Here is a 25,772-nt window from a genome sequence, read left to right on the forward strand (position 1 = left end):
TTAATTCCTTCATGTGTAAATGTCAAATTTGGGGCCTCTAAGACTTTGCTCAGTCTCTGTTGTGCCCGTGGTGACATACAAAATGCTTGTGAATTCACGTATGCCACTATGCTATGTGTAGTGAGTATTTTTAGTGGGTGTTCTCTCACTACATGTGCTGTTTTTTGGATAATTCTAGCGACCCCTGCTGCATGTTGTGTGCATGTAGGATGCTTTGCTTCTGTTGGATGTAGTTTTACACTAACATACATGAGCACATCTCTACCCCCCCCCCCTTTTTTCTGAAACAACACTCCATTTACAACTGAGTTTGTTTCAGAAACATCCAAATAGAATGGCTCATCATAATTGGGTGTGGCTAAATCTGAGGCCCTTGACAAATCCTGTTTCACCCTAATAAATGCGGCTTCAGCTTCAGGCGTCCAAGGCAACTCAGCCTTAAAGTTTCAAACGCCAACTTGCTTCATTAGGCCCCTTAAAGGGGCAGTTTTGCCTGCATAATCCGGAATGAACTGCCTGCTGTAACCTGTTAAACCAAGAAAAGAAAGCATTTCTCTCACAGTTCGCGGTTTTGGGTGTGTCAAAATTTGGTCTCTGTGTGTGTTCATCAAACCCACTGATTTGTGTGCGATTACCCGGCCCAAAAAGGTCACTTCAGGGCGAACTAACTGCAGCTTGTCTTTACTTACTTTAAAGCCACATTCCGCCAACCTATTCAACACAACGAACGATGCCGCTGTACAATCTGCTGCTGACGGGGCTGCAATGAGAAGATCATCAACATATTGTATTAATGTACAATCATTAGGCAAATTACATGACGACAGGGCTTCTTTAAGCACCTTGTGGCAAACGTGTGTATCTGAGTTGTTGGCCTCTGTATGTGAATGAAAAAATGTCTCTGAGTGACTCATGCAGAGGAAGACAAAAGAATGCATTTGCCAGGTCAATACACGTGAACCACTTTTGGTCACATGTGATAGCTGATAAAGCTGTGTACGGATTTGGTACCGGTGCAGTAGTAGAGAGTAATATTTCATTAATGGCTCTCAAATCATGTGCCATGCGGTATTTTCCTGTTCCATGTTTCTCCACTGGTAGAATTGGTGTGTTCCACAGTGAGTGAGAGGGCTCTAACACCCCGGCCCTTAACAGGCCTTCTATTGTTTCTGTAATTCCTGCCTCTGCTTCAGGTTTGTGTTTATACTGTGGTCTATTGATTGGTGTGTGTGACTTGAGCTGGAACAAGACAGGAGGACACTTAGCTAGGCCAACATCCGTGGGCCCTCTTGACCATAGACTGTCGGGCAGATTTGACAGTCCAGCAACTGCGTGAGGATGATCTACACACTCCTCACCATGTGTTTTTGAAATTTCTTTATGTTCCAAAATCACTGTACCCTCACAGGCACAAGTTATGCGATAAGTTTTACAATTTGGAGCATAAGATAAGTTTGGAATTTGGGTTCTTTGCCACCCTGTGTCGTCCAGTGCTCGCCTGACCATTGGACCTAGATCACCTGCACCATGACCTTGGTGGACCGCCAATGTAATGTGAGGGGTTGAATTTTCTTCCACATTGTACCAAGGCAGTTGTTCATCAGTTAATTTCACAGCCGCGGCTACACCTTCTGGTCCAATGTAGATGTCATGTGTTTGCACATTCCACGTCTGACCCTCAAGATCAGATTGAAATAATTCACGATAAGTGTCGTCATTCTCTTTATCATAAAACAGGGTAACGTGGTAAGGGTCGCGCGGAGGGGAGTAAACTGCCAAGCTCATTATCCAGGGTCTCCACAGCTGAAATTGCCTCAGAACATCCTCTTTCACTAGTCTCCCCCAGTAGATATCGGCTTTTGCTCTTTCACAGTCTTGAAGCAGATATTGAGTCTTTGAATTTGTTCCCAGGCACGGAAAATGCTGGCCCCCTGGCAGAGTCACAGATAATCCATCTGCTGAACATGTGATTGTGGCGCCCAACTTCACGAGCAGGTCCCTGCCCATAAGATTTACTGGCGCTTGCGATGACACCACATAGTTGTGTTTCAAAGTCTGCTTGCCCAGCTTTGTCAAAGCTGGGTCAGTCACTGGCAGAGTTGTCGGGATCCCGGAAAAACCCACCACGTTCACTGTGTGGCAGGACAACGTTGCACTGTCTGGTGCTGCTCTCAAGGTTGAATATGTTGCTCCAGTGTCTACTAAGAAGGGCAATTCTGTCCCTTCTACAGTCATTGACAGCATGGGATCTGCCATCCCCATGCTGTTTGGTCCCTCCGGGTCCCTTCAGTACTGGTCCTCCCTCCAGTCAGCCACTGGATACTGCGCGGCTGGTGCTGCACTCGGGTTTGGGGCCTGATATGCTCCCCTATAGCCATCTCTTGCTCTCGGAGCTCCACGTGCCTGGGATTGGTAGCCTCTTCTTTGATTGTTCTGCCGACGTTCTGGGCAATATTTGCTCCAATGACCCTCTGCTCCACACCTCCAACAGACATTCCAAGGCACACTGCTGAGATTCCCCGTGTTACGAGCTCTTTGTACTCCCCCCGCTGAGCCACCACGCCCTCTGTACGATCCACCGGTTCCCCAATTCCCTGTGGGTTGGTTCTGCCTTGGTGCATTGGCGGGCCATCCGTCATTAGTGCAGGGACCCGGGCCACTATCTGGCCATTCAGGCCCAGGACCAGGCTGGGTCGCAACTATCATCATTTTTTCTGTTTTTTCTTTTTCCTCTTTTTTCTTTTCGCAGGCTTTGTTTCTGGCCTCCGCCAACTGTAGTTTGAGCAGAGACGCTTGTGCCTCCTCCAACTCTTTTTTCTGCTTGTTCGCCCTGTCCTGCTCCAGCTGCAAACGATGTGAGACGTGTCTTTCCCACTGCACCGAATCTGCTACGGCAAAATCTGGGTTTTTCTGTAGATCTTCTGTGACCTGGTTTGGCAGCCCTGCCAGCACCGCTGAGTGAAACCACGCCCGATGCTCACCTTCTCTACCCGGATGGGTACCTGTTTCTAACAACCACTGATCTCTGAATTATGTCACGCTTATTAGTGGCTCATATTTATTTACGGCCTATGTTTGAACTTGACAACAAAGGCAGAGCATCATTTCATCCTTTCAGGGTGAAACACTCCACTTTCTCTGTGTCATGGAAGCTCAGAAAACTTCATGAACTTTACTTATTTAAAGGTATGACTTAAAATCAGTTGTGTTATCAGTATAAAATATTTAAGATTTAATTAAATTGTTTTCAATTGACTTACAGCAGCTTACTCTGATCTAGGAACGCTCTCTTATCCTCCTCAAAAACTGAAGTTACTCAGTCTTAAATGCTTTTTACATTACATACAAGGTATGTCTGAAAATTATTAAAACCACTCTTTTTCAATTAGAAACCATTTATATTGTTATAACATCAAAACCAGCAGCATATTTACAAACTTTCAGCAATAAAAAGCCTTCTGCTTATAAGGCTCACACACACTCTGGGCAGGAAGTGAAAAGCTCCGTTCTCCTCCCTTTTAATGCAGCTCATTTGCATGTTCACATCGTCTAAAAATAGCTCGCAGCGCAGCAGCTGCGCGTCACACAGAGTCTCACACAAAGCTCAGACAAAACTCTATTTTATATTACAAAGACGTCTTATATTTACAACCACTGACAGGCCTGACAGATTCAGCACCTAACAAATTTCGACAAATTTAAAATAACGGGTCTCACCGAAGAAAGTCTCACTTTTTTGTAATCAATTAACCAGTATCTGTTTCCTCCAGAACAGCCTATGGCCTGATTTCTAAAGAACCTAAACAATTTTGACAAATTTTACCATCTCACCAAAGAAAGATAACTTTTCTGTAATCAATTAACCAGTATCTGTTTCCTCCAGAACAGCCTATGGCCTGATTTCTAAAATCCCTAACTCAATTTAACTGTGTCCAAAAAAGCACATCACACCATTTAAAACGGTGAGGAGATTCTAACTCCTAGCTTATTTCAGGATGCCCTGTACCCCACAGTTAAGCCAAACTGAACTAACCCTGTTCGCCGACAGGTCAAGACCGCGCGTCCACGGCCAGGAGGGAGCGTAACCTCCGGGCTATGTGCTTCTTAGCATCTTCCAGTGCCGTCCTATAACAATTTTCACCTAAACAATTTTGACAAATTTTAACATATCAATTAAACAGTATCTGTTACCTCCAGAACAGTTTCTGACCTAATTTGTAAAACTATTAACCAGTCTCTGTTTCCTCCAGAACAGTTTCTGTCCTAATTTCCCTACCAAACTACCTGAGCCTTCAGCTCAATATCCAGGGACTCAAACCCAACATTATTACTTTCATATTTCTTCAACTTCATTAAATACTCTTAAACAACTTTAACTGCATAACACACGGTGATTCTCATCAAAATCAAAACAGACATTCACCAGCAACGTCAGTGAGTAGGCTTTTAATTTAATGCAGCCCAATTTGGCACAGTTTGGGAAACAACTCAACAGGCAGTGCCTTACCTTTAGATGCACCCGCGGAGCCACTCACATCAGATCCCTGGTCCGTGCCTGTCCGCTCGACAACCTCAGACCGTCCACACCTCACACTTCCACCCCAATACCACAGGACGAGCCCCCAAAATGTTAAGGTTCAAAATATTGGGGATGGACACCAGAGGAAAAACCCACAATAACAACACTGGTCCGGTCGGGTTGAGTCAAACGATGATTTAATGATCACACACGTGGGAGATGGACACTGTATGCAGACAGTCTCAGATCTCATCTCAAAAAACACATCACCATAGTTTTATGAAATCAGGGTATTAGAACGCCCCCTCATGCGTAGTGACAGGTGTAATACAATCAATGTTGACAATTTTATTTAACACAAAGAATAACATTGTCTCCTTCCCGAGGGCAGACGCTGACTGCCCCCGTCTCCTGGAACCGTCTGTACCCTGCTAAGACACAACATGGCAGCTACAAGGACTCTTTCATTTGTTAAGACCATCAGTGTGTATTGCTCTAAATCAAGTATATAATATTAAATAAATATTGCTGGATCAGCTACTTCTACTTAAAACATATTAAAACATGACTAAGCACAAAATCACCAAGAATAACATCTTATAAGTGCTGTGTAAGCGCGTGCGGCCTTCCAAGCTCAAAGCCTTTGCCCTCCATAGATCAGCCAGACTCGCGCTGGCTGTAGCTTTTAACCTTTAATTACCTTGAGCACAACTCTAGAATAAGCAACAAACTGCAATGTGTATGGAATGATCATGGTTACATCTGCAATGGAAAATCATGTTATTATTCTGGTACCTGTAAGAAAAGATCAAACTAAAGTTATCACCATCACTGTAATGCAAAGAATAATGTAAGGTCAAAAACTTCAATTTATGCTTAATGCAAAGCTGGTTATATACTTCTAATGAACTAATAATGCCATATTAAAATATTAAATGATAATGAGAAAAACATCCCCTCCTTATTCTACAGTATGAAGTGATTGCACAGGCATTTTGCTACTGAAATTGCATCTGCCTTTTTCACTGGATAGATTTCCGGCCACTTTGAGAACACATCTATAACCACTAGGGCGTATTTCGACCCTTGACATTCGCTTAGCTCAATAAAATCCATATGAATTGTGTGAAAAGGATAAGGTGGAGTGGGAAAACGGCCTCTTTTTGGTCTCAGGTTTCCCTGAGCATTATATTTTTGACACGTCATGCACGTTCTGACAAATTGTTTTGCTGAGGTTTCAAAGTTTACAGTGTAGAAATGAGAGTTGACAATACAGGTCATTCCCCCCGATGACAGATGCGTACAGCCATGTGTCACTAGCAGAACGCTGCTGCAGGATTGCTCTCCCCCCGCTTCAGGACACCTACACCAGGAGATGCCGGACTAGAGCAGCGCAGATACTGAAGGACCCGTCCCATCCTGGCAACAAACTGTTCCAACTTCTGCAATCTGGTAGAAGGTTCCGCATCTTCCGGGCAAGGACAGAGAGACTCAAGAGGAGCTTCTATCCCCAAGCCATCCATGCTCTAAACACACACACCCGCCCTCTCACATCATCTATAATTGACTGAGACAGGACTCTCTTCCAGACACTAAACCCAGGCACAATGTACATTGCAATTCCTTTAATTTTAAATATGTTTATATTGTCTATCCTGTAAAATAGTCAGATGTCTATTCATATTAATGTACAGAATTCACCTGCTTGCTGCTACTACTGCACATTCACCCAGTGTATATACTATATATATATTTATAATGTTCTTCCTCTACACCCCCCCCCCCCCCCCCAATTTTTGCACATGTCGAGGAGCGTGTCAGGCCACATTTCACTGTGTGTTATACTTGTATAACTATGCATGTGACAAATAAAGAACCTTGAACCTTGAACCACTAATGCTGCTGTTTTGTGGAGAGATTTTGGCAACACTGGCTTGCCATAGCACATCATTAAGTCGTTTGTCAGAACTGCACCGTGTTTTAGCCATTTTGCCTGCTCTGCTGTGCTTGCTGCTTTTTGTTCATTTTTCAACACATCCAGTGGAATCTGATGTGTGTGCACTGCCATGACTGTAGTGTTTGGCATTTGTGCCGCCTGTTTTGCTGCTCTGTCAGCAAAGTTGTTGCCTCTAGAAATGAAAGAGCCATCAGTTTTGTGTGCTGCACATTTACATAATGCGAGTTGTTGTGGTAAATGTATTACAGTCAGTAGGCGTTGTAACAGGTTGGCATGCTGAACCGGTTTTCCGGTTGATGTAATCATTCCTCTGTTTTGCCAAATTTTTGCGAAATGATGCACAGCAGAGAAAACATACTGGCTGTCTGTATGTATGTTTATTCGTTTGTCTTTGTGTATTTCACATGCGCGTATCACAGCTATCAGCTCAGCGCTCTGTGCAGAATATGAAGAAGAAAATGGTTTTTGCTTCTATTATCTTACTGTCTGTGGTCACTGCGTAACCTACACAATTCCGTCCTGTGCTGTAAGGTCAAACGCTGTTCTCCTAGCTTCCACACTTGCTGATCATAAGGTGGATCTGGGCCTGGAGTTTGTTTAAATCTCAGAGTGTTGTGATACTCGGTCGGTTTCTGGAAAGTGGATGTGGCGGGTGTGTGTTGACGGGCCACATCGTGTAGTGCTTTTAGCTCTGGCAAAGCGAGATACCAGTAATAATGTGGAACACCGTAGCCTTGAGAGAGACACACGCGGCTACTGTTTTCTGTGTTAGTGCTATCTGGCTCTGGTGGGGTGTCATTTAGCATGCACTCAGCAGTCATGCCATTCTTTTCTGGTATCACACCTATCCTAAGTTTTGTCAGAGCGTCTCTACCTAGCAAATTTACTGGACACGATGGGTCATATATGCATTTAATAAAGCACCTGCGGCCACTTGCTGTATGTACTAGTTCTAAAGGGGCAGTTAATTGTTGTACAGTTGTGTGGCCTGAAGCTGACTTTACAACTAATTTGCCCTTTGAAAACTGTAAGTTCTTAAGTGGCTGCCTCAAAACTGTTTTGCATTATTTCTCTGTGGCCTACTCCTACAATCTCGTGTGAAGTGACCTTCCTCTCCACGGTTCTAGCAGGCGTTGTCTCTATTTTATCTGCTGTCTCTGCGTGGCTGTCTACAGCCTTGGTGTCTGTGACCTTGCTTGCGTGTCTCTGTGTTCCTGATAGCCACCTGCAAATGAGTCTCTTAGTCTATTGTCAACACGTCAGCCTTATTTTTAAGTTACAGAATGCTTCTTTTTTTTCTCTTCTCTATAGATGCAACACTACATTTTCACTTAAGGCATTTTTAGATAATTTCTAGTTTTTCAAACAATTCATGCATCTCACACATTTCAAACTTTGAAGTTAGGGTTGTTTCCCATTTATACATATATATATATATATATATATATATTTAAACTTTGCATTGGTCACAGCTCATAGCTCACAGCTCTAAACCTAGGCATTTTTCAATCATATGCCTAATCACTATGTGTCACTGTGATTCTCAAGTATTGTCACAAGTTCGTTTAAATTCGTTTCCAAAACCAACAAAATAATCAAACAAAAACAAAAACATAAACGTGTCAGGACACAAAAGAAAAAAGAAAAAATGCTGCCACCCGAACAAGGCAGAAGTCTGCATATGTTGGCTTTTAATAGCGTGCAGCTTCTGCTCTAAAAGAAACAAATAAATAAAAATAAAAGAAAATGTGTAACATGCTCATCAGCTTAGCAGTGTCTACATACTTAATTCAGCTTCTCAATCCTGTAGTTTTAGCTGTTGTCTACAGGGTTTTGCTTATTGGTTGTTATTATAGGTGTGCTCTATATCTCAGCAATGTGTCATTCTAGAATGATAGGTTTCAAGCTGGTCAAGTGCCTCTATGCACTTCATTAGTTTAGTTATTCTCTGTATTGTCTTCATCTCACATGTCATTACACTGAGTTTCAGCAAACCTTAAGCTTGATGCAGACTACTGTTTAACAATTATCCACCTCACATCATAACCAACTAAGGTGCCTCTTCATATTAATATTATGTCATTGTTAATATTATCATCCTTGTCTTATATAATAGCAATAGCATATTATAATATTTCATTTGTGTGTACCATTATACTACTACTGAGCCAATTTGATAGTTAGGATCATCTTATTCAGCAAACAGATAATTTAGAATTCATCCAATCTGCACAGATTTGCTTTTCCATATTTATATTTTATTTTGTATCCATCAAGGGCTTCAGGTGATCTGCAGTATCACCATTTTCCCAAGCTGGAGACAGTTACCTTTTTACACACTGTCCTTGGCTGAACAATGACACAGCCTTAATATACCTTATTTATTTTATTAAAATATTTTCGTGTGAATTATTTGCTTTATATTCATTTTATACATTCTGGGCATGGTCATCATGCCAACTGTGTTTCATTGTTAATATCACTTTACAGGTTGTTATCCTTGCTATTATTAATTTCAAATACTCTAAAGATAATTTCTACTATAATTTTCCCTTTGTTTATCCTTATTTCGTACTTTTTATATTTATATCTACTCAGTGGGGTCTGTTTTCAACCCTTTTAAACTACTTCAAACTACTTTGATCTCTAGTTTTCACTTAATAAGGGATTATTATGTTCTTCCTGATATGGGTGGTGCTGCAGATGCGGCTGCAGGAATGGGTGATGGCTTTACTAAAAGGATTGTGGGGACTGCACAGTGTCTCGTCTTCTGGTTTTACTAAACTGGCAGTTGAGTTCTGTTCTTCTGACTGTTTATATTTTGTTTTCTTAAATTTCTCAATTTACAGACAGTGTTTTGTCCGGCGCCTGGACTTTTCTTTTCTCACCACTGCTCGTCAGCAGGAGTGAGTTTCAATTTCACTTGTTTGATTACCCATGCATGTACTTATATTATTTATAGTAAATTGACAACACAGCTGCTATCCACCTTCGCTGGTATGGGGAATGAGAGTGGATGCTCACATGCCCTTCGACTTTCGGACTATTTCCAAAAGCGGTGTGAACTTTACGAGACGAAACTCGACCGTTCTCCCAAACCACCAGCACGTCAGTGAACAGCAGTGAAAGAAAAACACAGTAGGAGCAGCTCAGTCTCTTATTGGACCGTGAAAATTCAGCTTGCTCCCTTAATTAAAACAATACACACACACATTCACATTCACATTCACGCCTATTCGCGCGACCGGAACCCTTATCATAAGGGGAGCTCCTGCAGTGGAGAGCTACTTACTCCCTAGACCCAGTCTAGACCCAGCTGGGGGAGCTACCCAGAGCTCCAAAGCTACCAGTCGACGAGCTCCAAGCTACCAGTCGACGAGCTACGCTACCAGTCGACGAGCTACGCTACCAGTCGACGAGCTACTTCCGCTATTTTAAATTCCCTGAATTTAAAATACGCTTTTACGCAAGATTGTGTCAGTGTGTCTGTATCTACCTGGTCAGTGTCGCCGGATCTGGTCCACCTCGATCGGGCCCCACCGCCGTGGGTCGCTTTCTAAGACGTTGGCCAAGACCCGAATTTAACGCTCTTGGACTTTTATCACACACCTAGTATGTGAGCTGTCGACAGTCATGCAACATGGACTGGTCACGGAGATGGGACACGATGGAGGTGCTCCGGCTCAGAAGGACCAAGAAATGTTGGGAGAAAACTCTGCAAAAAACCCAGGAGGAATAAAGACACAATGAGACAAAGTTACTTTCTTTGCAAACGTGTACACGGGTGAGCTGCGAAGAACAACTCACACCATGCACAGTGGCTTGGCAATTTTTATAGGCACAGAGCACCGAGACAGTGAGAACAGGATAAGAAAATAATAAACAGATAAAATAAAACAACTCCATATATGGTGCTAGTCTCGTCAGCAGAGAGCTAGGAAAGATAAAACAATCTAAAACAGTATGTCCCAGAAACAATATGTCTTTGCTGGGAAAGTCTAAAAGACACTTCTAAACTAATCTAAACACAGACAAAGGGTATCTTTGCACATTTAAAAGAAGGTAAAGAAACATAGAATCATTTTTCCTCTAACACATATAGTTATAATGATAGACGTTATATAAACGTACCTGTCCGCTGGTGAATAGGGGTGGGGGAAAAGTTCGATACTGTGTAGTATCGTGATATTTTGTTTGCTAATAATGTATCGATACAGGGACAGCAGAAATCGATATTTTGTTGCAAAAAAAGTTTTTGTGAACTGGAACATGCTCTGACTTCAGAGCATGTTGATCAGCTCCTTTTTCAGAGCAAGAATCCTGACATTCCTTCACTGTCCAAATGTGTTTAACTTTTTTATGGCAGCAATAAACATGACAGTTTACTTATTTTCATTTAAGACATGTTTTATTTTAATTAAGTTTAAAACTTTTTTTTTTTAATGTAAAATTATATTTTGTTTTAATTTACTTTCAAATTCTTCAGTTGCTGAAGGGGCTGCATAGTTTTCACAAATTTCATAGTTCAGAATAGCTATAATTGTACCAGATGGTAAGTTGGACTAGACTGTAATACAAGCCGTTGTCAGGGTCCTGGGTCTGAGCAACCCAGGATCCCTGAGCAGTTATGAATTATATTATTATTATTATATGTATTTTGGTGTTGCTGCTGCTCTTCTCCATGCTTGTAGATGTGAGTGTGTGTGTGTGTGTCTGCGGGTATGCTTGGAGGATGGAGCTCAGCCACCTGCAGGCCTGAGGGGTGTGGCCCTGCGGAAGGACTGGCCACACCCGAAGTCACACACCTGCTGCTGATCAGGCCTCGTCGGGGGAGCTACTTAGGAGAGAGTTGGAGCTCCCACCGACGCGGGATCACTCCTTGAGACTCCACGTTAGTCGTCCCATTGAATTGAGTTAATGTGTGTAAGTGTATGCCCGCGGTTATAAGTGTCTTGACGGCTGCCTCTGTCATTTTCCCCTCAGGAGGAGCGTGGAACATCGGAGGGTAGCAGGCACGGGGTGTGTGTGGACACACGAGAGTGGAGAACACGGAGCACGGACTTTTTGGGAAGACACGACACGGGAGTCACGGGAGAGCACGGGGATTTACTGTTATTGTTTCCATCACTGTAAATAAACGCACTGTTTATACACAGAGTACCGCGCCTGGGTCCTCCATCCCCACTCCTTCCATGGTGTGCCATGCCGCACCGTGACAGCCGTTCAGTTTGTCAACAATAAAACTGACTGAAATGAGAGAAAGACTGAGTGTGAGACTTTGTTATTAGATTAAATGAATATTGATAAAGTTTACCTTTATGTACAGACTCTGAATATCGCAAAATATTTTTAAAAATTGCAACAATATCGTATCATGCATTAAGTATTGTGATAATATCGTATCGTGGGATGTATGGTGATTCCCACCTCTACTGGTTAATTACATAATCAAGTGGAGGCAGGGACCTCACAACACAAGCATACTCCTAACCTTGCACTGTACATTATTTTTTTTTATATTGTGTAATTTTTTTGTGTAATTGTTTTTTATTAGTAAAAAACATTTAAGAAGTCACAAGCAAAAGGAGAACACACAAACAAAAATGGTTTATTCATCAAAACAAGTCAAAAGGAAGCAGTTCATTTTAAGTTGTAGATTTAATAATGAACCCTTCATTTAGCCATCAGTACTGATTAGCCATCGATATCCATCTCATCATCACTGTCTTTCTCTCCTACATCTATTTCCATTTCATCATCGCTGTCTTTCTCTCCTACATCTATTTCCATTTCATCATCGCTGTCTTTCTCTCCTTCTGCATGTATGATAATGTTCTTGATGAAGTCTCTGTGTCCAGGGGCATCAATGATGGTCACGTAGTACTTGCTGGCCTCGAACTTCCACAGAGCGATATCGATGGTGATACCACGCTCACACTCGGCCTTCAGTTTGTCCAGCACCCAGGCGTACTTGAAGGAGCCCTTACCCGTCGGGGGGGGGGGGGGGGGGAGAAGAAATTGGTGAAATTTAAGTCAAACTGGATCACAGTCCAAATATCTACATGGGAAATTTCAATATGGATCCTAAGACACCAAATTTAAGTACACCAAGTGTTCAAATTAACAGGAGCCAAAAGAGGGACATTTAATCAATCTATTAGGTTTAATAGATTTTCCAAAATTATTTAAAAAAAATTCTAAATCATATTGTATGCAAGTCATATTCAGAGGTTTGAATATAAAACAAAGCCCGTGATCCAGCCTGTGGGCTTTGTTTTATACACAAACAAAGCCCACAGGCTGGATTGTTTTACGAATTTATTCTCTGTTCACTGGAGGCCTCAGACCGTCAGACAAAGTGCACATTCACCACCAGCCCTCTGCGCGCGTTAAGCCCCACCCCGCATGCGCACACGGCTATTACACCCTCGTTCCGGGAAGTTGAGGTCAGAGGAAGGCATGCCAACGCCGCCATCATGGACTTTTTAACAGAAACTGTTTTCAAGATAAAATGGATAAAATGTATCTAAATCAGCTGGCAGATGTTCTCACCGACATCTTCAACATCTCTCTGAGCAGTGCCGTCGTTCCCACGTGCCTCAAGGCCAACACCATCGTCCCCGTGCCCAAGAAGTCTTCTGTGTCCTGTGTCAACGACTACCGTCCTGTTGCACTTACACCCACCATCATGAAGTGCTTCGAACGGCTCGTCATGAGACACATCAAGACCCTGCTGCCCCCCTCACTGGACCCACTGCAATTTGCATACCGCCATAACCGCTCAACGGACGACGCCATCTCCACTGCACTCCATCTTGCCTTGACACACTTGGACAAGAAGGACTCACACATCCAAATGCTGTACATAGATTTCAGCTCAGCATTCAACACGATCATCCCCCAACAACTGATCGGAAAGCTGAGCCTGTTGGGCCTGAACACCTCCCTCTGCAACTGGATCCTGGACTTTCTGACCGGAAGGCCTCAGTCAGTACGGATCGGGAACTGCACCTCCAGCACCACCACACTGAGCACTGGGGCCCCACAAGGCTGTGTGCTCAGTCCTCTGCTGTTCACACTGCTGACTCATGACTGTGTAGCAACACACAGTTCAAATCACATCATTAAGTTCGCTGATGACACGACCGTGGTGGGTCTCATTAGCAAGAACGATGAGTCAGCGTACAGAGAGGAAGTGCAGAGACTAACGGACTGGTGTAAAGACAACAACCTGTCTCTGAATGTTGACAAGACAAAAGAGATGGTTGTTGACTTTAGGAGGACACGAGGCGACCACTCACCGCTGAGCATCAACGGCTCCTCTGTGGAGATCGTCGACAGCACCAAATTCCTGGGCGTGCACCTGGAGAAGGACCTCGGCTGGTCCCTCAACACCAGCTCCCTGCACAAGAAAGCCCAACAGCGTCTCTTCTTTCTGAGAAGACTGAGAAAGGCTCGGCTTCCACCACCGATCCTGACCACCTTCTATAGAGGAACTATCGAGAGCATCCTGAGCGGCTGCATCACTGTCTGGTTTGGGAACTGTGCCATATCAGACAGCAAGACCCTACAGCGGATAGTGGGAACAGCAGAGAAGATCATCGGGGTCTCTCTCCCCTCTATTGAGGACATCTACACCACACGATGCATTCGCAAAGCCACCAGCATTGTGGCTGATCGGACACACCCCTCTCACACACTCTTCACACTCCTGCCATCTGGAAAAAGGTACCGAAGCATTCGGGCACACACATCCAGACTGTGCAACAGCTTTTTTCCACAAGCCATCCGTCTCCTCAGCAAAAAGGGACTGACTGATAAACACGCACACACACACATACACACACACTAACATTATCACTCAGCTTAACTCAACTACCTCAAAACATTGAGACTGGACTGACTAATCAACACAAGCGCAAACACACTGTCCTACACCACCAAACCATCATACACACCAACCTGTAAATGCTCTTTTGCACAATATTATTACTGGACTTTTTGCACTAACTTCTGCACTTCCTAATTTTTGCTGCTACACTAAGGAATGTTTACTGTTCCTGCACTACCTCAACTCATCATCACAAAACCTTATTATGTTACGTTGTATTTTTTGTTGTTGTTTTTTTTGGTCGCACTGTCACTTGCTGCTCTTGTTTGCACATTTGCACGTGCACTTTGTTGTCTGCTGTCTGATAACAAAAAAAAAAGTCATCCTTAGATAGTTAGATAGTTTTTTGTTAATTTATGAGAGAGATACTCCCATACAGCTTGTGACAAAATTTGATTCGATTTGATTGATGACCCTAGCCTTGACCTTTTGACCTCCCCCCTCCCCCTCCCCCCTTTCCCCTCCCCCACCGGAAGTGTGTAATTTGATCCCCTAAGCGTGACGAATTGCATCCGGAGAAGGGAGGGGGAAACCCCCCGGAAGTGTGTAATTTGATCCCTAAGCGCGCCACCTGTTGCGCCACCTGTTGTTGGAAAAAAAGTTAAAAAAAGTTTTTAGAGGGAGGGAGGGGTCTGCGGCGGGGAGGAGAATAAAAGCAGAGAGGAGGCCGTCACAATTTCTAGGCACAGACGCAAGATGGATCCTTTCATTCTGCAGCCCAGCGTTCCTGTGTACTTGGACGGCGAAGAGATCTGCTCTCCCGAGGCCGCTAGAGAGACAGAGCGGTAGTTAGTTTTCCACAAACTCATAGTCTGAATTCTGTTTCAATATTATGACAATTTTCTCTGTATTTCTTTTTTTTTTTTTTTTTTTTTTTTACAATAGCGGATGTAATTTTACTTTCTTAAGCTGCACCGGCGCTTGTAATGGGAAAAAAGAGTGACTTCCTATTGCCTGTAGAGAACCGTTTCTTTCAATAGTATTTTATTTTCCTATAATACAGACACAGTAAAAAACCTTTAAGATGATCAGCCTAGCAACAAATTGCATTTTTAGGCTACACCATAGCTTGTGATGAAAAGAAGAACTTTCTATCCACTTGTAACCTACAGGCTGCCTACCCCGTATGTGTAAAAATGAATAAATATCCCTTAGTGAATACTTTTCTTTGAATACTACTTTTCCTTTTGAGAGTCCCTTTTACAAGGGACTGAAAAACAAACCATAAAAGATAATTGCCGTGACAGGCGATCTTGTTTCACACACACACACACACACACCGCGGGTCAAGGAGGAGTGAGACAGCAGATATCAGTTTTTTCTCAATGCTTATAACCTATAACGCGCCCCCCAAAAAATATTATTATTATTAAAACATCTATATGAGGTAGGTTTTGCGCAGCCTGCTCCTTGTCAGACCAAAGTAGAGAGTTTTTTTTCTTCATTACTTTTACAATGGGTTTTCTCAATAGACAGAAAATGAAAATGATGACACTGAGGAGTCAACAGCCGATATTATCATTGCTTGTAACCCGGTAAATAATTTCGTACATCTCCCCATAAAATAAGCCTTAGTGGAAAAAAGCTCATATTCGAATAAGTTTATTAAAGCACCCCCCTCTGTGGGAAAGAGTTTTTTTCTCAGAGTCAAGTTTAAACCATGAGGCGAGTTTTGTCAACAGGAGGCGAGTTTTGTCACGAGCAAGAACAAGGGCAGACAACTGTTGCCCATAAAGTAAAACAAATATCCGCCTCTAAGTCGTATTTTACCGTTGCAGAATGTGGAAAACAGACAGCCCTCACAAGAAGGCACCCAAAAAGGAAATTGGACACCCCAATTTTCTTATGCTAGATACTATGAGGCTTGAGTGTCCTAAAAATCACACTTTCTCCCTGATAAACAGTTTGATTACATTCTCGCATCATATCACAATTAATTCAGTTAGTTTCCCTGGCAAAAACAGCAGTCCTCACCAACAGAGGAGTTCAAGATATCCTCAACACCTCACCTCAGTATCACTGTCATTGGATAGAAGTGAGAGTCACTGACTCGTTGACTCAGTTCACAAGTTTTAAAACCTCCTCCAGAGTAAATAAACGTGGAGTTATTTGTCCTACAGTGTCCACTGTACTTAGATTTATGCACTTGAATTGGAAGTGGTAAGAAAACAGAATTCAGTTGACTGCAGTCTCAAATTTGCTGACATCTGGTGGTGAGATTTTACTTACTACCTCTTTAAGGAAGTGTGGCGTACAGTAATTCCACCAAAAGTAAATAAAGTTCAAATAAATAATTAAAAGCCCAGAATTACCAGGATAATCACACCCATGATAAGTGTACATAAATTTCTGACAACGACTGTAAATGTAAAATGAATCCAGATTTGACCATAGCTTTTTTTTTGTATTATCCCAACACCATGTCCTGTAGTGGCTTGTATATAGATAAGGATGATTTATTATATTTTTCCACCTCACCCATAACACTTACTACACCATGACAATAACCAGTAGCCTGTAGTAGAAGTAATAGTGGCAGTAGTAGAAGCTATTTATTTATATATTTTAATGTTACCACAGTACCTCAGTCGCTCTTGTATCATACAAATGGCCTCACATGCCTACTGTGGTTCTTTCGTGCTGATAACACCTTTGAATTTCACTCCTGGGTCACAGTCCAGTGCCTCAACCACTATAGTTAACCATTAATTCTGTTTTTAAAAAGTCATCTTGATCTGTTTTAGCAGAAAATCAGAGAAAAAAGCTGAATAACTAAGCATACTCGTACATAGTTGTAGGTTGAGTGTTTCCATTTTGCTTTTAGTTCAGAGGATGTTTTAAATTTTCTGATATAAAGATACTAGCTTTATGGCCACTTGCGTCATTTGCTTGTTTAACTGTGAGTATCTACTGGCTTTACAGTCATGAAACATGCTATGTAAGGCTTTATATTGTCTTTTCATTCAGTGGCACTGTAGCAACATGAACAAGATGACTGTAAATAAATATGCCAAAAACATGTAAACCATATTTACTCCATATAGAACAGATCATCTGGTTTGATTTTGTTTAAATTACTTCATAAATAAACACAATTACACAATTCTGAGGTCAAATGTAAACAATTTTCACTTTTCTTTTTAATCAGCTTAAGTCAAACTAAGCCCTCTTCTTTCCTTTTTGTGGATACAATTTTTCTGATAAGCCTAAATTTCCAGTTGCAAACTGAATTTCTATTGCTTTTGGATATGATGACATCACTGTCATGGTATGATCCACAAAATATCAATTCAATTTCTCAGTTGTTCATTAATTTCAAAGCATCCTAATTTAACAAGTGATTGTGATACTTTATAAAAGTCTGTCATTTATTTATGAGGATGGTAGGGCTGCAGCACTAACCATCCTAATGGTCATCACTCTGGGAGCTATTATAGTTACTAATCTCATAAGCCTCAAAAGACTGCCCTGCTCACCTCATCCAAAATCCTGTGCTCCACCCATTAACCCGTTGAAGTCAAACGGGTCCCTGTAAAGATGTCACTGTTTTGCAGATCATTTCTGAAATTGTTAGTTCTAGACTGGATCAGTTCTTATGTGGGATCCAAACTATCCAAACAACTAATCACAGTCAAGTGTCCCTCCAGTTGCTTCACTCAAGCTGCATTATTTTATATCCATTGTTCACATATTATGATATCTGTTTAGGTTCTCAGCCATCCACGTCATGGTAGTCTTGAGACCTTGTCTTTGAGTGTTGGACCTCTTTTTACCGAAAGAAATCCGGTTGCCTTCTTTTCAAGTGCTCAACACTAGTGGATGATTGCAGAATTGGTTAGGAGAAAACTTTTTCACTATCTAGCCAAGTCAAGACCAGGTACATAGACCTGCTCGAGAACCAGAGGAATTGGAACCAGAGGAATGTACTATAATGCAAGATTAATAGGTTAGAGTTATGCTCATGTTAAAGTCAGTGTTCTGAAGTATCTTTTTACCTGCCTAGATCACTGTAATAACTTACAGATTCTCTGCCAGGGAAATATAATTTTTGCAAGTGGTAATGCTGTACTTTACTAAAACCACTGAATAAAGCGCAAACTGTCCATCATATTGTTACAGGAATACCTGTGTATTGATTTGCTGATGCATAAAATGTATAAATGTTACCAGTAGATTAAAGTATCGCTTGCACTGCTGGAATTGCAGCGATTAGAACACAGAACTCTCATGAAGAGTACCTATTCAAGCAGTAAAATTGATTTCACTTTTTTATCTGCCAACAAATTAAAGTGATTCCCATTTTCCTTTATTAGATATTAGACAGGAGATGTGAATGTTTAAATGTTTCGGAGCTCTAATGTGCAGCTGTCACCTTAGAACAGCGGCACTCTGCAATAAAAATAATTAACTTGAACTAAAATGTAGTGTTAACCTCTTTATTTGTGTAAGTGTTGCATTTCACTGTTCTGTTTTGGGGTTTGTTTGTTTTTTTATGTTCTTGTGAAGATATGACCTGAGTCACACCGTGCCACTTGGTGAAGAGTGCTGTAAAAATAAAATAGGGGAGACATGATGGAATTAATGAAGGCCAGCTGATATCCAGCCTCCCCTAGCACTGCCCTCTGAACCCACTGCTCCACCCCTCCCTTGCAGCTGAGCCTGCCACTGTTCTTTATAGAGTTTTAATTACCATTTTATCACCATCCTTATCATCTGTCTGTGACTGGAGTAGGTGGCACTCATAGGGATCACTTTTGTGGGAAAGAAGTCATATGACCTGTGAAATGCCCTTTTTTAACTTTGAAGTGAACATGCATAAAGCATAAGGCAGGAAGCTGGCCTTAGTGGAGAAAGCTGACAACCACCAATGTAATAGCTGTTATTTCTAACTGGGGTTTTTAAGTCAGGCCAGCTAATGCAAAGAAAGCCTGGCTGTGTAAGTGTGCAGTCAACCCCTCAGGCCACTAGTGTTTATTGATAATATTACCTCTGATGGAAGTAGTCACATCATGCATGGGGCTGTACTCTGCTTGAATTCAGCCATATGCTGCAAAACTCTTTGACCCTTCACAGTGCAAATGGATAATTAAGCATTCTACCAAAGCAACCCAGGAGTTTCTCAAGGTAAAGAAAATGGATAGTCTTCAGTGGCCAAGTTAGTCACCTGATCTCAGTGTAGTAGAGCAGCCTTTCTGTTACTGAAGGCAAAATTGAATACAGAAATACAAATAAACAAGCAGAAACTGAAGACAGCTGCAGTAGCCTGGAAGAGCATCTCAAGAGAGGAAACACAGCATTTCATGAACTACAGGCGTTCTAGCCTTATGGCAGTCATTGACTGCAAGATTTTACATACAAGTAAAAATATAAGTAAAATATTTTAAAAAGTCATAATATTTAAAATGATGTTAGCTTGTTGAATTACTTCCAAGTCTCTGAAAATGAAGACATAAGTATCAAAATGGTTGTAAGCACTTAACAATGTATGTAATAATTTAGTTTTGAATAATAGATGAAAGCCTGCGCTTCAATCACATCTTTTTTTTGTTCATTTAAGTTCTGCTGTGGTGGTGCACAAAGTCAAAATCACAAAAAAAAGTCATTGTCCAAACATTAATGGACCCAATTAAGGTGGTGACACCATTTCAAAATTGGCACCCAATTGGTGTTTAGCCTATCAAGCCTACAAGTTCCTAATAAAAAAAAATGCATCCTCTTAGTTTTACTACATTTCTTTATACTATAATATTATTTCTTAATACTTGGAGCTGAAAGCTGAAGGAAAAGAAAAAAAGATACATAGTCCATATACAGAAGTCTAGAAAATACTACATTATCTGAACTCAAAAAAATGATTTTTTTTTTCAGTAATGCGTTTTGTTTTGGGGTTTTTTAGCCTGAATAATTTTATACTAGCAATGATTTTAATTAAATTTGAATTTCTTAGTCATTCCCAGTGTTATTATGCGATGTGGACAATTACACCTACTTTTACATATACATGTGTCATCTAAGGGTATTCTCTCTGCACAATATCACAACTCTCTTGGTGTGATTCAGTGAATTTCAACTTGACTGCATTAACATTTCAACCTTGGAAATTGCCCGCAGTTATATTTACATGCAATCTCATGTTCACATTTGAAAAGCAATCAGTGTAATTTTCAGGTCTTGTCACACAAAGGAGCATTAACGTACAGGAGCAGTGTAATATCTAATGCACAGAAATCACTGATTCATCTGCACTGAGAAAGAAAAAGAAATGTCCAAGAGGGTCGAGTACCACATTCTCAGCTGTAGACTTTTACAAGATAAATGATTAAAGGCAGAAAGAAAAATGAGTCAGACAAAGCACATGTTCCTCATCTAAGAACATCTAGTGATGCTGTGGTAAAAAATAACCAGAATAAATCAGAAATTACTCAGGCACACAAGAGTCTTTTTACTAGAGCAAATGGTGTGATGCTTTTCCAGCCAAATTTATGACTGATGAAAATATGGAGACAAAAGTATGGTCCTTAAACAATAAAGTTCATGTTGACTGAAGATAAAAGTAAAGTATTTCTTGCCTGAAAATATAAGAATGCACTTTTAAATAATCATCATACATTGGGAATTTGTTTCTTTAATTAACACAATCTGAAACTTGACTAATAGTGACTTAATTTAAAAAAGCTAATTTGATTTAATTTTTACAGCAAGCTTGAAAACAAAACTAATTTGTAGGTACTGTGGGGGGTTTTTGGGTGCCAATTTTGAAATGGTGTCACCACCTTAATTGGGTCCATTAATGTTTGGACAATGACTTTTTTTTGTGATTTTGACTTTGTGCACCACCACAGCAGAACTTAAATGAACAAAAAAAAGATGTGATTGAAGCGCAGGCTTTCATCTATTATTCAAAACTAAATTATTACATACATTGTTAAGTGCTTACAACCATTTTGATACTTATGTCTTCATTTTCAGAGACTTGGAAGTAATTCAACAAGCTAACATCATTTTAAATATTATGACTTTTTAAAATATTTTACTTATATTTTTACTTGTATGTAAAATCTTGCAGTCAATGACTGCCATAAGGCTAGAACGCCTGTAGTTCATGAAATGCTGTGTTTCCTCTCTTGAGATGCTCTTCCAGGCTACTGCAGCTGTCTTCAGTTTCTGCTTGTTTATTTGTATTTCTGTATTCAATTTTGCCTTCAGTAACAGAAAGGCTGCTCTACTACACTGAGATCAGGTGACTAACTTGGCCACTGAAGACTATCCATTTTCTTTACCTTGAGAAACTCCTGGGTTGCTTTGGTAGAATGCTTAATTATCCATTTGCACTGTGAAGGGTCAAAGAGTTTTGCAGCATATGGCTGAATTCAAGCAGAGTACAGCCCCATGCATGATGTGACTACTTCCATCAGAGGTAATATTATCAATAAACACTAGTGGCCTGAGGGGTTGACTGCACACTTACACAGCCAGGCTTTCTTTGCATTAGCTGGCCTGACTTAAAAACCCCAGTTAGAAATAACAGCTATTACATTGGTGGTTGTCAGCTTTCTCCACTAAGGCCAGCTTCCTGCCTTATGCTTTATGCATGTTCACTTCAAAGTTAAAAAAGGGCATTTCACAGGTCATATGACTTCTTTCCCACAAAAGTGATCCCTATGAGTGCCACCTACTCCAGTCACAGACAGATGATAAGGATGGTGATAAAATGGTAATTAAAACTCTATAAAGAACAGTGGCAGGCTCAGCTGCAAGGGAGGGGTGGAGCAGTGGGTTCAGAGGGCAGTGCTAGGGGAGGCTGGATATCAGCTGGCCTTCATTAATTCCATCATGTCTCCCCTATTTTATTTTTACAGCACTCTTCACCAAGTGGCACGGTGTGACTCAGGTCATATCTTCACAAGAACATAAAAAAACAAACAAACCCCAAAACAGAACAGTGAAATGCAACACTTACACAAATAAAGAGGTTAACACTACATTTTAGTTCAAGTTAATTATTTTTATTGCAGAGTGCCGCTGTTCTAAGGTGACAGCTGCACATTAGAGCTCCGAAACATTTAAACATTCACATCTCCTGTCTAATATCTAATAAAGGAAAATGGGAATCACTTTAATTTGTTGGCAGATAAAAAAGTGAAATCAATTTTACTGCTTGAATAGGTACTCTTCATGAGAGTTCTGTGTTCTAATCGCTGCAATTCCAGCAGTGCAAGCGATACTTTAATCTACTGGTAACATTTATACATTTTATGCATCAGCAAATCAATACACAGGTATTCCTGTAACAATATGATGGACAGTTTGCGCTTTATTCAGTGGTTTTAGTAAAGTACAGCATTACCACTTGCAAAAATTATATTTCCCTGGCAGAGAATCTGTAAGTTATTACAGTGATCTAGGCAGGTAAAAAGGTAAAATACGACTTAGAGGCGGATATTTGTTTTACTTTATGGGCAACAGTTGTCTGCCCTTGTTCTTGCTCGTGACAAAACTCGCCTCCTGTTGACAAAACTCGCCTCATGGTTTAAACTTGACTCTGAGAAAAAAAACTCTTTCCCACAGAGGGGGGTGCTTTAATAAACTTATTCGAATATGAGCTTTTTTCCACTAAGGCTTATTTTATGGGGAGATGTACGAAATTATTTACCGGGTTACAAGCAATGATAATATCGGCTGTTGACTCCTCAGTGTCATCATTTTCATTTTCTGTCTATTGAGAAAACCCATTGTAAAAGTAATGAAGAAAAAAAACTCTCTACTTTGGTCTGACAAGGAGCAGGCTGCGCAAAACCTACCTCATATAGATGTTTTAATAATAATAATATTTTTGGGGGGGCGCGTTATAGGTTATAAGCATTGAGAAAAAACTGATATCTGCTGTCTCACGCCTCCTTGACCCGCGGTGTGTGTGTGTGTGTGTGAAACAAGATCGCCTGTCACGGCAATTATCTTTTATGGTTTGTTTTTCAGTCCCTTGTAAAAGGGACTCTCAAAAGGAAAAGTAGTATTCAAAGAAAAGTATTCACTAAGGGATATTTATTCATTTTTACACATACGGGGTAGGCAGCCTGTAGGTTACAAGTGGATAGAAAGTTCTTCTTTTCATCACAAGCTATGGTGTAGCCTAAAAATGCAATTTGTTGCTAGGCTGATCATCTTAAAGGTTTTTTACTGCGTCTGTATTATAGGAAAATAAAATACTATTGAAAGAAACGGTTCTCTACAGGCAATAGGAAGTCACTCTTTTTTCCCATTACAAGCGCCGGTGCAGCTTAAGAAAGTAAAATTACATCCGCTATTGTAAAAAAAAAAAAAAAAAAAAAAAAGAAATACAGAGAAAATTGTCATAATATTGAAACAGAATTCAGACTATGAGTTTGTGGAAAACTAACTACCGCTCTGTCTCTCTAGCGGCCTCGGGAGAGCAGATCTCTTCGCCGTCCAAGTACACAGGAACGCTGGGCTGCAGAATGAAAGGATCCATCTTGCGTCTGTGCCTAGAAATTGTGACGGCCTCCTCTCTGCTTTTATTCTCCTCCCCGCCGCAGACCCCTCCCTCCCTCTAAAAACCTTTTTTTCTTTTTTTCCAACAACAGGTGGCGCAACAGGTGGCGCGCTTAGGGATCAAATTACACACTTCCGGGGGGTTTCCCCCTCCCTTCTCCGGATGCAATTCGTCACGCTTAGGGGATCAAATTACACACTTCCGGTGGGGGAGGGGAAAGGGGGGAGGGGGAGGGGGGAGGTCAAAAGGTCAAGGCTAGGGTCATCAATCAAATCGAATCAAATTTTGTCACAAGCTGTATGGGAGTATCTCTCTTTTATGTTGTAATTTATGTTAGGTCAGTCTGTCTTGTCTCTGCTAGCCAGCTAACTAGGCCTCTTAGTTAGCTACTTTAGAGTTTTTCTGTTAAATTATGTTGTAAATTTATGTTGCATGTAGCACCTTGGTTCCTGGAGGAACGTTGTTTCGCCTCCCTGTGTACTGTTAAACTGTATATGGTTGAAGTGACAATAAAGCCAACTTGACTTGACTTGACTTGACTTGACTAAATACACAAGCTCTTACCTCAGCGGCTTCCTTCTCAAACTTCTCGATGGTTCTCTTGTCGATTCCTCCGCACTTGTAGATCAAGTGACCGGTGGAGGTGGACTTGCCGGAGTAGACATGGCCAATGACCACGATGTTAATGTGGGTCTTTTCCTTTCCCATTGTTTTAGTTTCTGTGGGCAAGATTAAATAAAAATAAAAATTGCGTTAGGCTTACTATTAAGTACCCGTTAGGCTTCATTAACAGACATGCATGTACAACTAAGCTATCGCATCTTGAGCCCGGCTACATTAGGAAACCATCCCGGCATGTAGGCATAATGAAAGTACATAAAAAATGAAAACATATTAAAACATATTGTCTTTTTAATTTATACGGAGTTAAAAACTGAAATTCAACTTCATGGCTACTCAGGCGCTAGGCCTTAGCCGCTAGTAGGCGGCTGCTACTGCTAGGCCTCACTCGGCCACAAGCCAGCCGAGACACGTGTTACTCCACTGGGCCACGTCGGATAAAGTTACAAAGATCGCCAAATATTCAGAAGCTTTCATGTCCGGACTTCAAGTACTTTTTGCTTCGGATAAATACGGTTAAATTGTTTCAATAAGGAGAGAGAAGAAATGCCATTCAAGCATCTTCGGATCTCCGGTCTGGCAGCCCTCCTTCGTTCGCGTTAACCACTCTACATTTTCTCCTCCCTCGTAAAAAATCTTTCATTAAAAGTTTAAAAACAGCATCCAGTAAACCTAAAAATCAAATAAAGAAGAAGATAAGGCCAGACGGGTCCCTCTATGTGAAGAATGGGAGCTAAACTCACCGGTGTTTATGGGTTTTCACGGCCAAAGCTGCTGTCCTTAAGCTAGGTAACAGAAAGAGGAAGACTGGGGCCGGTTGTAGAGGTTTTATAGGGGAGAGCGGGGTAAGTTGTCACACAGGTAAGTTGTCACACTGTTCATAACTCCAACACTAGAGGCTCTATCTCAAAAATGAAATAGCCACTTTGTGTGACTTCTTCTTCTATAGTCAACCTCCTGTTCACATGTGGTCAAGACTGCTCTAATCTGAGGTGAGCACATCTTTTTTATTTTTTTGACCTAAAAGGAAAAATAAATCACTTTAAATTTTCTTCAGTACAACTTTGTTAGGTATAGATGTTACAGATTATTATTTTACACAAAATAGAGGAGACATTAACGTGTCTTTTGATACTTCAGCTGATGTGCTATGTTGAGCTAACCCTGACATTTAGCCAAAATTAGCATAAATGTCAGTTTGGGGCAAGTTGTCTCATTAACTTTGGGGCAAGTCGTCACATGTGACAACTTGCCCCAGTACAAATAAATGGCA

At 41.1% G+C, this 25,772-nt stretch overlaps 1 protein-coding gene across 1 annotated transcript; it reads right to left on the minus strand.

Annotated features, from left to right (window-relative positions):
- Positions 1 to 12,170: 12,170 nt before the first annotated feature.
- Positions 12,171 to 24,636, minus strand: LOC146682638 (elongation factor 1-alpha-like). The gene is made up of 2 exons (XM_085446968.1): positions 24,443 to 24,636; positions 12,171 to 12,458 (listed from the first exon to the last, which is right to left on the minus strand). Exons 1-2 carry the CDS (start codon positions 24,584 to 24,586, stop codon positions 12,171 to 12,173), a joined length of 432 nt encoding a protein of 143 aa, XP_085303094.1. The 5' UTR covers positions 24,587 to 24,636.
- Positions 24,637 to 25,772: the final 1,136 nt, after the last annotated feature.

Source organism: Copadichromis virginalis, linkage group LG22 (genome assembly GCF_057382275.1).
Source record: "Copadichromis virginalis isolate Kocher_CV1m ecotype Utaka linkage group LG22, C_Virginalis_male_GT1.1, whole genome shotgun sequence".
Lineage (NCBI taxonomy): Eukaryota > Metazoa > Chordata > Actinopteri > Cichliformes > Cichlidae > Copadichromis > Copadichromis virginalis.